Source organism: Psittacula echo, assembly GCF_963264785.1.
Source record: "Psittacula echo genome assembly, chromosome: 4".
NCBI lineage: Eukaryota > Metazoa > Chordata > Aves > Psittaciformes > Psittacidae > Psittacula > Psittacula echo.
The window spans coordinates 56,126,310-56,142,663 of NC_137738.1; the positions used below are offsets into that span (position 1 = coordinate 56,126,310).

The 16,354-nt window shown below is 38.5% G+C and overlaps 1 protein-coding gene across 1 annotated transcript in view; it reads left to right on the plus strand.

The window, feature by feature from the left end:
• The window catches only part of ROS1 (ROS proto-oncogene 1, receptor tyrosine kinase), a gene marked incomplete at both ends in the record, with an annotated part of 71,573 nt that overhangs the window by 31,075 nt on the left and 24,144 nt on the right, over positions 1–16,354 (plus strand). The window contains 11 exons of the mRNA XM_080615895.1: positions 523–734; positions 1,243–1,529; positions 2,441–2,617; positions 5,145–5,362; positions 6,030–6,171; positions 10,097–10,329; positions 10,552–10,728; positions 11,838–12,012; positions 12,493–12,610; positions 14,768–14,955; positions 15,588–15,680. Coding sequence (XP_080472021.1) covers positions 523–734; positions 1,243–1,529; positions 2,441–2,617; positions 5,145–5,362; positions 6,030–6,171; positions 10,097–10,329; positions 10,552–10,728; positions 11,838–12,012; positions 12,493–12,610; positions 14,768–14,955; positions 15,588–15,680 — 2,020 coding nt within the window. The remainder of the gene's footprint in view (positions 1–522; positions 735–1,242; positions 1,530–2,440; positions 2,618–5,144; positions 5,363–6,029; positions 6,172–10,096; positions 10,330–10,551; positions 10,729–11,837; positions 12,013–12,492; positions 12,611–14,767; positions 14,956–15,587; positions 15,681–16,354) is intronic.

A 16,354-nucleotide genomic window follows, 5' to 3' on the forward strand; every position in this document is an offset into this window, starting at 1 on the left:
AAGAGATTAGCTGGATAATTTTTCTTTCTAGCAGTATAATAAAGATATGTATAACAAAATCTGGATTTCTTCCTTTTTTTTTATTTTTTTATTTTTTTATTTTTTTTTGTCATCAGTAGCTATTGAAATAGGCTAGAGTATGCCACTGGTAAAGTTGCCCTATTAAACATGTATGATTTCGCTGACATCTGCTTTGTTCATAAGATATTTCAAAAGACGTTTAATTTAAAATTCACACTACTAAATACAAGAAATTTTCTATAAAATGTGATTTAATTTAATTTTATTTTAATTTCAAGAATATGGAAGAGCATGGAAACAACAGTTGATATTTGTGAAATAATAGTTTCGATTTGTGTGAAAATACTGTAATTTCCATTCCGTGGCATCTCTTTATATTTTGACTTCTACTTGCCAAGGAGAAATTATTTCAGAAACAAATGTAATCTCATCATGTCCCAGCATCAGGTGGGAGATTTCTGCTTTCAGACAGTTTTAGTAATGTTTTTATTTTTTCTGAAGTTTTTCAAAGATGAATATCTTCACAATGCCACAGCCATCACAGTTGACTGGATTGCAAGACATCTCTTTGTTGCCCTGAAGACACCATGGAATGAAAACCAAATATTTGTTGTTGATCTTGAGCTGAAGATAAAATCTCTAGAAGCCTTGAACATACAGTTGGGTAGAAGTAATTCAACTGTATCATCTCTGTTGTCATATCCTTTCTTAAGGTAAGGCATATATTACTGGTACCATTTTTAAACATATTTTAAACATGATTTTCATGAAGTCATCAACCTTTAAGGATCAAAAAGAACTTTTTCTAGTACAGCAGTCTTTTGCACTGTGTAAATCTCAGAAGTCTGTGGATGCAGTTCTACTTTTATACTGCTAGTTGAGCTTGGCCATACCTAATTTCAGAAAGATGAGTATGTTTAAGTAAAGATTTCAAATTATATTAAAATGCTGACAAGTTCTTCTGTTTAAGTGATGCAAATGAAAGTCAGCACTAGACAAAATTTTTTACAGTAACCATTTTATCCAGAATAGTCAGTTATTGTGACCTCCATTAAAAAATATCCTTTAGACACCTGGACTCACTCTGCAAGTATGCTGCTGTAGTTACCTTGTTTTAAAGGTTTGGGAGGTTTGTGTCTGTAGTCTCTAACAGGACTGCATTGGGGGCAGATTGCTCAGATTTAAGTTTTTCTGCTGTAAGCAATGCATTTTATTTGATAGCCGCTTGTACTGGATGGAGGAGCTTGATTATGGCAGCCGCATGTTTTATTATGATATTCTGAATAACACCGTGCACCACATTTTGGGATACATGTCAGTAGAAGAACAGATGAGGAACTACTGCACCTGTAATGTGGCAGAAGCAGAGCTAGGAAGACCTATGAGTATAGATGTGTCTGACTCCAAGAATCCCCAGCTGCTCTTTATCAGAGGAAGAGATGAAATATGGGCCTCAGATGTGGATGGTTGCCACTGCTGGAGAATTACCAAAACACCAGATTTTCAAGGTCTGAGTGTTCTGTTATGTTTCTAGATAGTTTGTGATTCTTGCTGTCTTTTACATCAATGTTCATTTCAGCAAAATAGCATTAACAAAGCACTTTTTAAATGAAATTTATTTATAGGCAAGATGGACAAAATGTTTGTGTTCTGTGTTTCTGGTTGTACCCTGTTGGTACAATCTAGGAGAAAGAGTAGTGTGAGGATGTTTACTGATGCAAGTACGTATTCTAGTAAGATGTAAATTAAATGGAGATGCTGCAGCCTCAAGTGTTACTAGTCAAAAGATTTTGCTTATAATTTTACTACACATTTTGCTAGAGTTTCATATTAGATACACCTATTACACTTTATTTTAATGAAAATATACTATACTATCATAAGTTATACCTGAAAGTGGTACTGCAGACTTCAGTACGTGGGGAGGGTACTTCGTGAAGGCAGTCTTGTATGGCAACTTATCTACATTGTAATTCTTACAATGATAACACTTAATCGTGGTTGCTCAGTTTTCAGCTCAATTCAGGAGGATTGCTAATAAAGCTGTTCTGTTACCAGAGGATATGTCTTAATTGTTCTTGGGAGACGGCAAAGCACCAAGGCTTTCATCTCGGAAAAACGACTAAAGTTTCTGTAGGCAACTCTTGTGTTTGTTACCTGAATTGCAGTTCTCATATTTATGGATAATAAAAAGCCTTCAAATCTACACTTGTAAACTCAAATAATGAAGTGTCTCACCTTCATGAGACCTATTGGAAAATATCAGAAATCTGTTCTCCAGGGGAGGTCTTTGAAGATACGGTATGAGCAAGATAGATACCCATGTTGACTCACTGTGAATACAAGCACCCAGCTGCTTTTGCAAAATTGCCTGCTCAAGGTTTATTCTGAAGCTTAATTATATGATGTTTTCCTACAGGTAAGAAAATTGGCAGCTTGACTGTAGATAAGAAATTTATATACTGGAGCACTGAAACGAAGGAGTACGCTGAAATTTGGCGAGCAAATAAAGACGGAACAGGACATTTTCTTCAGAAGAGAGCAAATCAAGAGCTGAAAATCGTAGCCTACAATTCAGTGGCGCAACTGTATCCAGGTAGAGGGGATTTGGGTTGTTTTGTAAATGTAACAAATTTATTTCAGAGTGAATATTAAAGTTACAGATAATGCTGTATGTATTTATGCAAAGTAGGCTTTTTGGATTCAGCAACCTTCTAGAGGGAAACAGTTCACCATGCACATTTTTAACAGGATTTATAAAACAACCGGCCTTGTGTTGGTTCACGTGGGAGGGCATGATGAAGAATATTTCCCATGTTTCAAAGGCTCATGATGTTAGCTCCGGCTATGCCTATTTTCAAAGTTGTGTCAGACCTGAAGACTTAGACAAGGTGCACATCATAGGACAGAAAAAGAGCGAATGTGCCCTCAAAGTGCTGTAGCAAGAGTTTGAAAATGATCACCGTTATGATACAGATTTCTCGTTTTGTTCACAGGTATGCAATGCTCCAAAAATGTCTGCCCTTCCAAAGACAAAGAGATAAGAGCTCTGCTTATTGAAATGATTTGTAAAGAAGTATCTGAGAGGCAATTACAGCTTACATTACAATTGATCCAGTTTTCTCTTAGAACTAAGTTTGAACAAACCATCGTAGAATGATAATGAAAGAAATTAAAATTTGTTTTAGTAGAAAGTTAAGATTCATGGTACCTACAGGAGTTATCTTTGTAAATGCAGAGGCTTAGAACATGTCAGCTACTAACATGATAAATATATTCAAAATAATTCTTTAACTCCCGTTTGGCATAAAAATCTAAAAAATATACAAGACAACATTTTAACAGGATGGACATCTTTGGAATAAAATAATTTCACTTTTTTAGGGGGGCAGCTGGTAGAATTACTGCTGCCTGCAGCTGCTCTGACCAGTGTCCAGGCTATCCTTACCAGCACTTTGGGCAAGTTTGTTCTCATGAGGTCTGTGTAGGCTTGGCATTGATACAGGAGCCTGGTTTGGATGTGGTACAGAATGTACCAATCCCTATCCCTAAGGATAGGGTTTCCTGCAAGAGCCCCAGGCTTAGTTGGTACTGAAAGGGAAGAACTGGATTTCAAATCCAAAATAATCCAAAGGGATTATTTCTATCCAGAGACTTTCACGGAGCCCTTCTTATTTACATTGGCTGATTCAAATATATTTGGAGGAATACACAGCCTTGGCATTTGAGGGGGGAGGGCAATGCACAGAATTACTCACACAAGTTTAAGATAAAAATAAATGAGTGTACTAAAATAAGAAAGAAATATTTTCTTCTCTTTCTCAGTACTGGAAGCAAATGGCATATATGTGAAAAAGTGATGTTTGCAAAGACCAGTTGGGTTGACTGACATGCTTTTTATTGCTTTAGTGATGTGAGTAAGGAGTACTGCTAGAGTTCCCTTTCATTCTAACCAATTTAATTGCCATCCAGAGATGTGATGTCAGTTGATCACTTAACACATCAGAAGCACTCAGTGAAAATTATTGTCCTGTCACAGATTCTGTGAGAGAATGATTTCTGTTCAGGGTTAGGAGGAAGGGGACTGAACTGAAGGATTGACGTGAAAAGGACTGAATTGTAGGGGACTGTAGTGAAGGATTTTCCTGTCAGGGTAAACACATTTCTATGGAACTGCCTGACAGAAACTTTAACCCTGAAAAATGACTCAATTCTTTATTTCATCTGGGACTTTCCCCATGGGAGTTTTACTACTCTAGGTAACTATAAAATTGACAAAGATTCAACCTGAAATTTATTTGTGTTGAACAGACTTTGTTACTCTTCTTCCCTCACATGTACAAACCTGACTTTGATAGGAATGGTGGGGTTGTTCATTTAGAGAGGAAAGATCTCAGCAATGAGGTCATTTGTTCTGGCCTAAGGGCAAACATTTGTCCTTGTACCATCTTCCCTATGCATGCCCCTTAATCTTTTCCTTCTCAGCAGCAACATCATTTAATATATATTTTTAATTTGTTTTTAAAGGTACATCAATTGATGAGGGTTTTTCTTTTGTTGCGTTTTGTTTACTGTCAGGAAGTAGTTTTCGGTTGTTTTCTCCCTGTAGACTTTACTCCTCCAGTTTCTTCTTCCTTTTCCCTGTAGACTCCTTTTCTCCTTCCTTTCCCCACTGTTGCTATGAACTTTACACATGAAAAGCTGTTTGGTAGAAAAGAGAGACAACATTTAATTAACTAGAGAAAAGTACTCTCTATTCTTCATATCTGTCTTTCCTGTGACAAACAAGTTCAGACTCATCAGTGTGTACTGCCCTTGATAACACAGCAATTATGACCTGGATTTCCAAGGTATTTAGGCACTTAAAGAAGAACTAGAATTACTAAATTCTTTAATAAATCTGTATCTTCTCAAAGACAAATGAGACTTACCTTGATGACCACTATTTTTATGTAGATGGAAGTCAAATGAAGCGCATTCAGGTGGGATTTTGTTTTTCTGTTTGTTAAAGCAGAGAGGATACTTTGTGGTTATGTTTTCTAAGGAGTGGTGGTAGAATCATGAAAATTTGGTTTGGTCCAACAATAATTATTTTTTTTTAATATTTTTGTTCTCTTTCCTAGATAAAAGGTGCCTGATTCCATACACATACACTGAGAAACCTACTATCCTTGATGCAACGAACACCAGTTTTACATTAAGCTTGCCATCTGTGACACCACAGCAGCTATGCCCTGGCATATTGCAGCCCACACCAACATACCTGGTCTTTCTTGCACAAATGACTAACAACCACAGGAACTCAAGCTACCATTTGTCTGATCTACAGCAAAAAACATTGGTACGGCTATTTTGGAACAAAAATGCATGTGGTATCATATATGTAGAGGAATGTGATATTTTTTCTAGTCATTTTGTAAACCATTCTGTACCATTCAATCAGGAGGTTTTTCCACTTCTACATCCCCGACAATAATTTCCGTTTCTGTTTGGTATTTGTTAAGCGGTAGATTCCTTAGCTTTTCTTTGTGCAAGTACTCTTCTACTTTTCAACATGTTTTTTCTAAAATCTTGTTGAAACGGGTTTTCAGTTTCTACTTGTAAAAAGTGCAGTTGTGGTTGATATTAATCTGTTTAAATAACTCTCATGACTGTCCAGCAGCCAAATGGCTTGCCTTTATGTGTTTTGTGGTAGTTGTACTTGCCTTAGTAAGTTTTATTTCTCTTACATTTTTCTGACTTTGTATTTCCTATTTAAGTACCAGCTACTGAAAAATGTGGTATTGTAGCCATGCTAACTACACCTCAGCTTGGTTTTGGTATATGTTTTCTGCAGTGACCTATTTCTCAAACTATCATTTTAACTTTCTTTTTTAAACACTAAAGTGCATGAGAATAAAAAAGCACTATTGTATTATTTTTTAACCCTTGCTCCATTGACAGATGATTGGTGTGACATATGAATCTGTTTTATACATGTACATGTCCTACCTGATTTTGCATTACAGGAATTTCAGGGTCCTGTAGCCATCATAGACAACCTACAGCCATTTTCAAGCTATGTCATACAAGTTGCAGTGAAAAACTACTATTCAGGTGATGAAATGCTGCCTATGGAAAAAGAGACAATTGGCACCACTCTGTATGGAGGTTTGTTTCACATTTTACTCTGATTTTGAACAGAATTCTCATCTCAGTTAAAGGAAGGTGTGTGTAAGTTTGGATTGCAAATCAGAAAGCAGAGAAAATTTCTGTTTGAAATGTAATCTGTGTAGATCTTTACAAGGTTTTGGCAACCAGACTTGATGAATCTGTAAGATTCATGGAATGCATGTATTCTTTAATGATTTTGCTCATTGGTTTCCTGAGGTAATATAAACTATGATTAAAAATGGCTAAATAGTTGCAGTTTCTGCCTTGGACTACATTTTTAATATATTGTGTTTGAATGTGTATGTGGTTGCGTATGTTTAAATTTGTGTGTCATGTATTCATTCAGCATTAAGATTTTTCCGCTTGACTCGACATTATTTTCATAATTACTGTTTCTTAGGGTGATTCAGATTTGATTTATTGTGAACCAGATTGGAAAGGCAGCTCTTAATTTTCTCTTCTTTTGGCCTGAGTGCCAATATCACATTTTCAGTTGGTTTCAAGAATTTTGATGTGCCCTTCTCAGTCCCTTTCACACTAGAAGAAGAAAGCTAAGAGTACTGCTTTGAACTTGAATGTTCATTGTGTCATTTAAGTCAGAGAGTGGACTGGTTAGGGATTACTTAATATATGTAAGTACATCAGTAAACTTATCTAATTATGTCAGAAGGAAGCTAAGAAGCTTCACTAGGAGTGAGTGGGTGAGAGAGGTATGAGTGAAGACAAAGTTATGATGGCAAGTGTTGTGGGTTGGTCCTGGCTGGATGCTAGCTGCACATTATCCCCTCCTCACTTGGATAGGGGAGAGAATATATGACTAAAAACAGGGAGAGATCACTGACCAGTTACTGTCATGGGCAAAACAGACTTGAATTTGGGAAAAATTAACCATCCCAGTTTCCCTGAATCTCTTGTCATCTCCCAGAAAAATAAAAGGATCATCTGAAGACACATGCTATGCTTTTGCATGTGTTTTGCCTTGCAGCCTAACCCAATAGAAGTATCATGCTCAACACTTTTTCTTGCTTTGAATGTGTATGTGTGCACGTGCACACTTGTCTCTGTTTTCATGAGGAGTTGCCTTTGTGCTGCTCTTCAGACAATTTTCTCATTGTTGGAGTGATGCTGCTGGACTCAGTTGATGGAAACATGGAAAGCTAGCTATTTCCTGTAGTACTCATAGCAGTTCCTTGCTCTTCTGTTGTGCAGCTGTGGTCCATTTATTGTGCCTGGTGTCACCAGCTAGGGTCAGCTTGATCCACATAAACTCATCAATTGCCAAGCCATCAGGCACCTCTGACAATGCCCAAGTCAGCAAAGCAGAATTATAGCCATGTCTACATGTCAGCCTGTTTGTGTTTTGCAGGGAAGACTGGGAAAATTGTACCTAGGCATGCTTGCTGTTGATGTAGGAATGCTATATCCCCCACCTTCATTAGTTTTCCTGCCTGGCTCTTGTCCTGCAGAGCTGAGACAGCTCTTCTCTGAGAGAGAGTGAGGGAGTGCATTTGAAAGGCCCAGTAGAATGTGGTCCTTGGGCATTAGCTCACTTAACCCAGCTACAGCAAGACTGGCAATAGCTGACATGCAGCTGTGCGGACATTAGTGACATGCAGCTGGGGCACCACAGCAGGAGTCCTAAGGCTTCCCCTTCTCTCTTTACCTCTGCTTGGCTTTTGGCTGCTCCAGAAGGTGCTAAAGCAATTGAAATTGAAATAAACACAGCCATCACTGTGTTTGTCTTACCTGTCTCAAAGCCTTTTTCTCTTGCTGATCAGTTGTGCCCAAGAAGCATTTTATCCAGAATAGGTGGCAATAAGTACATGCCAGGGCTCCTGACTCCCTTTATTCTTCTCTTGGGGAGGCACTCTGTGGTTTATTTAAAGGTCCATCCATAGAACAATAACCTTATCTTTTACCACCATTGTCCACAGGAGAGCATTACCTGTGAATTGCCAGTGGCTCCTCTTGTACACAGGTCATTCTTTGGGTTTTTTTTGTCCTGGGCAGTCATGTTTTTCCACTTAAGAAAACCTTTGTTTAAGACAAACCTCTTTTGATCTTTCAGATGAAAGTGAAACGAGCTGTGAGCACCCTGCTACTCTATTTTAGGGGTCCAAGCATGCTATACTTCAGGAGTTCTCTTCCAACCATGCTATTTTCTTTTCTTTTAGTAGTCAGATCTCTACATCTGCAGCATTTAGGCTCTCATCCTAATTTCTGAATATTATGAGCATATTCCTGAGGAGTCTGTGGCAAAAAAATTGGAAAATCTGACCAATGATCAGTACATTTCAATGCTTTGCATGGAAATCCACATCTGTTGTAAACTTTGACACACTGATTGAATAAGATTGAATACTTTTGGGATGTGGCAAGAATTCACACCATTGCTTCTTTGTGTGGTGACCTGAGCCGTACTGCAGCAATGTACACCCCTTCCGTGGCAAAATATAAAAGTAGCATATTAAGTGGGAGCCTGGGTTGCTCCACAAAAATGGAATTTTTCAGTCTCAAGTTAAAATGAAATATGAAACTAGGAACTGGTTTCTCTAGTTGGGGCAAAACAAAATTTTGGGATCAAAATAAAGTCCTAGGCAAAAAAAAAACAACACCAAACAAAAAAACCCCCACCAAAACCAAACCAACAAACAACCACCAAAAAAACCAGAAACCACACCAGCCCCTGAATCCTGAGCATTTTTTATATGTATTTGCATCGACATTCAGAGCTTTATACAATTTGCTGAGAGATTTCCAACTAGATGTAAACAGAATGTATATGTGTCCTGGCATTTATGTTCTCAATTTCATGAACATTAGTGGTAGTTTAAATTGTAATCAGATGTTGCTAGAGCCTCTTGAACTCTGTGTGCTATTTCACACCTCTGAAGCTGTGTGAATTCCCTGTGTTTCCCTCAATTCTGTAATGAAATGGAAGAAGCTTGGATTAATCTGTATTTTCCAACAAATAACAAGATAGTAGGAACAAAAGAAAAAAAGGAAGGCAGTTTGGAAAAATTGATGCCTTGCTCTTGCCACAGAGTGTCACTCTTACTCCACATGTGTTTTATGTGAAATGAGAAATTGTCTTCTTTACTAGACCAGCTTCCACACATTTCATTTAAATAATCTGCAGTCTTGCTACTAGGACGTAAATCATAGCATACGTATCCATCATTCTGACAAATTGGGAACAGAGTGTAATGACTTGATAACTTTTTATTATATGGACAGTTCAATATGAAAAAAGAATTTTTAACACAAAGCTGGGCAAGGCATTTACCATTTCAAAGTGTGCGATCTCAAAGCTTCAAAGGAAGGGTTGGTTTTTCCAGAACAATTAGTGGGTAACCAGCTGGCATGGACACCAGACCAGCAGCCCAGTTTCTTACACAACTCAGCCAGACCATGAAAAAATGGTCTCCGCAAAATTGTAACTGATGGCAAAAAATGCTTAGCCTTGAGTTTTCTTCCTGCATACATTTCTGCTTGAGAAAAGACTTCCCGATTGGAATAAGGTATGGGTACTTTTTTTTAGTGCACTTCCAATTAAGCATCATATTAAACTTTATTGAATCTGAGACCCTAATTAGGAATATAAGAGAAAGCAGGAATTCAGTGGTATGACTATACATGTAGAGACAAATGACAGCAGCTGGGTTTTTTTGTCTGCTTGCATGGTAGGATAGCCAAAGAGATACCCAAAAAGTTCCTCAAAATATTTTGAAGATTAGCTGACTGACTGTACAGGAATACAAGTTTTACATGTGTAAAGTGTCAGTCCTGTAAATGGATTATATTCATGACCCTTTCTCCTTTCTTCAGTGACTTTTCTTGAGTTCTCTAAAAATAAAACAAACAAACAAACCTCTAGTGAGATCTGGACCTCAAAGGAGATTAATTTTTCTTTCTGTTTCAGTACCAGAGGCAGTTGATTCCATTAAGACAGTGGTTTTGTCTGACACCATCATCAGCATATCTTGGAATGAAACTCTGAAGCCTAATGGACCTCTAGAATCCATCCGCTATCAAATATCTGTCAATTTGTTACTTTCTCTCCCAGCAACACCCTTGCGAAAAAGTGAATTTCCAAATGGAACGCTTGCCTGGTCTGTCCATGGGCTCCAACCTGGAACAAACAATCTATTCAAGGTACAATTAAGAGAAGTTTTATCTGTTTACCAACCTGCAGCTCTTTAGACTGCTTTTCTGTAAAGCTATATGTGTGTTTTGAAAAAATGAGTTCAAAGATTGGCAGACTTTTCCCAGTCTTGTTTGAAAACAGATAGTCTTCCAAACACTCAGAGGTGCTAAAGCCACCTTTCCCACTGGTCTGGAACTGTACCTTTTCCTTACCATCCATTTGCTTACCAGGTTCTTGCTTTCCATCCCGATGAGAACTGGTTTTCTGAAAGTGTCCCTGTTACTGCAAAAACTTTTGAGACTCCACCTGCACCTTTCAACATAGTTCCCAGAAATACCAGTTTCCAGCTACAGTGGAGAGCTCCTCTGCACGTCAATGAAACCAGCTTCTGGTTTGAGCTGCTCAAGGTAAAAATATCTTTTTTTTTCTTTTTTTTTTTTTTTTTCCCAAATCAAAACAAATTTAACCCACTCTGTCCTGCTGATCAGGACAGAGTGGCACGATGTCTATGAAGAGTCTCTGTGGATAACTTGGGCTTGGTGACGTCAGTCTTGGTATCTCAGAAGGGGCAGAATGGAGGCCATGTATGCCAGGAACAAGAGGGAGTGCAGCTGCAGCGTATAATACTCCATAGTGTCAAAGGACATCCTGTATGACCCCGCCAGAATTCCTCTCAGGTCTCCTGTTTCAGTAGATTCCCCTCGCTCTTTCCTCACTGCCCTCCCCCAGCCTGGCTTGTAGCTATAAATCCTATGTCTGCTCTGTACAAGGAAGAGAAGAAAAGGGGTTTCAGCATTAAATATTAGCTACAACCTAGTATCTGAATTTTACTTCCTTATGATACAGGTTAGGGAAAAATGTCAGAGAGATAAACAGGTCCAGTAGTGCAGACAGTAGAAGTAAGCACTGCAAGTGACAGCAGCATGGATGGAAGCTTCAGATTTGAACATCTGGAGACAGGAAATGTTATTTGCTAAATATTTTTATTCAGTTTATTTAATTTATTATTTATTATTAATTATTATTAATTAATTTATTTAGTATTTATTTAATTTGGATCACAAAGAGTCCTTAATATAGACAATAGGATTCATTAGGCCTACACCAAATATTTCCCTGTCCTAAAACAAATGTCATAGCACAATGCCACTAAACCACCTCCTTTCAATTACATCATGGCAAACCAAACTCATGGGAACATCATGGTGATCCAGAAATACAAGCTGCACACAGATAAGCTAGGAGAAGTCTCCTTTTGGCTGTGCAGAGGGGTCACTTAATCTGTTGTCATTTGTGGCTGCCAAGACTTGTAGGTCTCCTGAAAACAAATTAAAATCCTGGATTTTTTGTCCTTGGTCTCTAAGAGGATGTAGTCCCATGATTGAAACAGCACATGTGTAATCTCTCCCCTATGATAATAAAAGGTGGCAAAGTAGTTAACCTACCCAGGAACAAAACTGTGATACACTTTCAGCAGAGCAACAAAGTTGACTATGATGGTATTTCATTTTTCTAGTGGCAAACAAAAGGTGACTGGTTTTCTCCTGCAACAACTACATGCACAGCAGACCTTGTTTACACATGCAATCTCACAGGAACTCTTCCTTCAACCAACTACCTTGTAAGAGTAACAGTAGTTTATGATACAGGATTGAAAAGCACTTCCTCCTCAAAAAGCTTTAAAACTACAGGTAAGCACTTAATGTAAGGTAATGAGATTTTAAGACTATTTTCAGGACGTTAATATTCAAACACAGTATTTTATACATTTCAGTAGGCAATTTTCTTATACTAAGAGCCAACAGTTGTGTGTTTTTAAAAAATAAACAGCACAATTTTGTATCTGCAAAAGTAATAGGGTAAAGAAATGAAGTTCACTTCCAAGTGGAACACAGGCAAAGAGTGAGGGAAACTGAAATTAAATGTCTACATGCATGTGAACTCGTAACTACTGATGAGAGGCTGCATATGAATGAAAAATATGGAATTTGTCTAATGAAAAGAGAAGACCAAATATTCATTCTACCTTGGGGATTACTCATGTAGATCCTCCATTCTTTTGTATGTCTAAACATCCATGTGCACATCTAAATTTTCCTCTGTGCCCATTACCCGTTTGTCTTGCTATAAACAAATTTAAGTGTTCTGTTTCTTCCCCCCTTTGGCCTAAGCTGGTATTCCCAGTAAGCCAGGAGTTCCAAAAAGAGCAGAAGACACTAAAAACTCTATACAGTGGGAAAAAGCTGATGACAATGGAAGCAACCTGACCTACTACATCTTAGAAAGCAGGTAAGCTATGCATGCAGGCACTCTTTCCCATAGGGAGCAGCTCAGAACACACCTGTGTGTGCAGGGGCTTTCAGTTCAGCTCTAATGGGAAGAGTGAAACATAGATGGTGCAAATGGCCCTTCTCATGGGATCTCTTTCTTGGATAAGCTAAGTATTCACCATTTCCAGAAATTCCTGGAAAACTTGGAAGAAAATATAAGCCAACATTTCCAGACCAACCCTGAATTACAGAGATATATTTGGGTATATGTTGGTTAATTAGAAGAAGATTTGGAGATATTCTCAAATCACAGATTTCAAGGATGTAGTATGTATTTTTGTCTAAATGCATATAGAAATATCTTAGTGTTCAGAGGACTTATGAAAAGGCATTATAGAAAGTAATAACCCCACCAACTTGGGATGACTAGGTAATTCTTGAAGTGCTTTGATACTGAATACAGATTGCCTGGACTATATATGTCACACTCATTAAGCAACTCTAGAATGTTCACACTTATTCCTGCACTGGCATTGGAAGGGCTGAACGGACGGGTTAGAGTGTACTGCTGTGGGCAGTGATTTTGAAATTTCTCATTTTTTGATCATGACTCTGGAGAGGTCTGTTTAAAGCAGTCAGTGGAAGACTTAATTAATGCATTATGTAAGAATGAGGAGAGTCTATCTTCTGGGATATTCCTATGACATTGTTTGAAATTAGGATTGATGGAGGGAAGCAGTTTTTGAAAGGTAGCTATGACTTCTTCTTCCTCGATTAACTCTATGCTTATGAAAGCTAGGGACTGACAGCACTGTGGAGCTGGGCATACTTTACCTATATAAGTTTTCACCCAGACATATTTTCCTGGTGCTGTAAGCTTCCTCTATACAGTTCTGTGAGCATACAACAGCACTGACCTGCATGCTATGAGACCACAATAACTTTGATGTGCCATCAGCCAGCTTATACCTGGCTTGCTGTCCATGAATAAACAAAGGACAGTCCCTTGGCCTGTGTCAGGGTGGTGAGTTAGCCACTGTGTTCTCCAGGCTGCGGCTTCTTATTCATCTGTGGAATCATACTTCTTAGCTGAGGTGTGTGTGTGGGGGGGTTGGTTCTGGGATTTATTTTTTTTTTTTGGAGGGGGGGTGGAGGGTGTTTCTTTTTTGGGTTTTTGGTGCTTTTTTTTTTTTTTTAATGAATGAAGCTTTCCTCCTGCAGTTTGAATGTGCATATGCTGATGGTTTCGACTGAATTTTGCTTCATGATCCTTTTAGACCAGGTAGAAAAATGTTAGGTCAGTTCCATAGCATTCTAGAAAATATTTGCTTAGCCCTTTGAAACAACCACTGTTTTTCACACAGGTCTGGTAGAGCCATGTACACACCAAGGACATGATCATACAATTTCCAAATGCCTTTCTGTTTTAGAAGTGTTTGACCTTTTTTCTGCACTAAAGTGTTTTGGGAGAATGATTGACATGCTCATGAAAGTCATTTTATATGAAATATTACAGTCTTGTGTGACATGAAATAATATTTCAAATATGGCCTTTCCAGTTTAAATATATGGTCTTCTTTTGGTTGGTGAATAATCAGCTTTGAATTTATTGCGAGCAATCAATCTCAGTCAAATGGGGAAAGGAAGAAATATACCCAGCAGTCAGCAGATACTATGGGAAACTGGCTAGCTAAAGAATTGTGTCTTCACTGCCAATGACTTGCTTCCTGTTTAGCTTGTGAAACCTGACGCACAAGAGTCACCAAATTACTCTGGGCCCAAGAAAGCGGAAACCTCTAACAGAAAACAAAAATAAATGTTGGGATTTTTCTTTCTTTTTTTTTTTCTGAAAACTTAAAAAGAAGGTTTTGAAATCTTGGCTGTGAGGTGTACACTGAAACAGGTGAAAGAGTGCTGGAGCTTTTTATGTCTGAAACATTCTAGCATTTCATTTCCAATGCCAAGCTAAAGAAGTGTGATTCCTAGCATTGCTAAAATGGCATGGTACAATGTTTTGCTCTGTAGCCAAAACCCCACGACCAGATTGAGCTTCCATGCAGGCAGAGATGTTGTGAAGGCCAGAGAACTGAAGCAAAGAACAGAGAGAGGAGGAAGCAGTAAATTGTCCTCACTCTGTTAACAACATACTTGTGTTATTTTGCTGTGCCTGTTGCAGGAAACAGTCTGACAACACCAGCAAAGTGAAGTTCTTGTGGGAGGTGGTTTACAATGGCTCCTGTGCCCATATTTGCATCTGGAAGGCTAAGAACTTAGAAGGAACTTTCCAGTTCAGAGTGGCAGCTGCAAATGTGCTGGGACTTGGTGAATACAGTGACACAAGTGAGGATATAATTTTGGGTGAAGGTATGTACTGTACTTTCTTACTCTGTTAATCAAGTTTTTGTTCAGAATAATCACAGCTATTTACGAGAAAAACCTGCTATGTTAATAATGATGTTGCTGCGCTGGTTAAGTAATGTGTCTGAGAGGTAATAAATGGTGACATTTATATGGTGACCCGAGCTGCTGGCGCTCATCCATACTCTGTTGCACCCAACTGTGGGCTTGTAATTTGCGTCTGCTAGTTTATACCGGTTTGTGTCTGTGGTCCTGTACTCAGCATTGTGGTGTGATTCTTGAAATAAATGCAAGCTCCCACACTGAGTAAGGATGTGAGGATTACTTTGTGCCTTCAGCCAGAATGTTAGACCTATGTTCTGTGGATGTTTTTGAAAATCCCACTTTGAGCAGTCAAATAGTTCAGCATTTTCTCTTTCCATGTACACAGTAGGTCGTGACCACAGGAATGGCCCAGAGCTGGGGGAGGAGGATTAGTCTGACCAAATACATACATACAGCCTACAAGAGAGCCTTGTGCAGAGGAAGACATTTACACAATAGGCAGGTCAAGGGTTCTCTCAGGTTTGCTCAACTCCGTAGGACTGACATAATATTTATGCTCAGTCAGTAACCAATTTTCTCCTTCTATTTAACAGATACTATGATATCTTCAGACTCTATCATTGCCGTTGCTTTTGTGACCGGAGTTGTTATGCTGGGCTTGACTGTGGTCATGCTATTTGGTTTTGGTATGTGGCTGAGTTTTTTGCATATCCTTAGTTCGCCAGGCCTCAGTAAAAGACAGTTCAGATGGTAGGAGATGATCAGCTTCCAGATTTATGGTAGTACTGAACAGTCACCAGGGTGGAAGATAGCAGGAATTTGTATAGTCTTATCCTTTGAGACACTAGAGATAGATGGTTATGTTTTCAGTTTCAAGCACAGTACACCAACTCACTCCATTTCAGGCATTTCTTGCTGTTGATTCCCTGCAGGGAGAGCACAGGAATGCTGAAAGAATGCAGATGTTCCTGTGTATCCTTATAAAAACTTGTATCTTATAATTCTCAAGTTAGTTACTGTAGTTATTCGCCAAAAGGTCCCATTTTTATTTCTTAAGTTTTGTCCTTAAAGAAAGGATGTAGAGATTACCCTGAGATGTAGATGTCCACATCTGATGGTCCTGCCCTCTCACTCCTCATCCTCCCCATGGGATAAAGCAGCATCCCTTCAGACTAGGGTCTTACCACATATGGAAGTGGATGTTTGACTGATTTTTCAGCTCGAGGAGCAGTTGCCTCTATTTTGTGGGAAAAAGGTGGTGGCCAGGTGGAAATGTCTTGCTTACATAAACTTCTGGGTGATCATGTTGAACACAAGAACAAAAACCCTGTAGCCTTTCAGCCTGTTGACATGTTGGGAT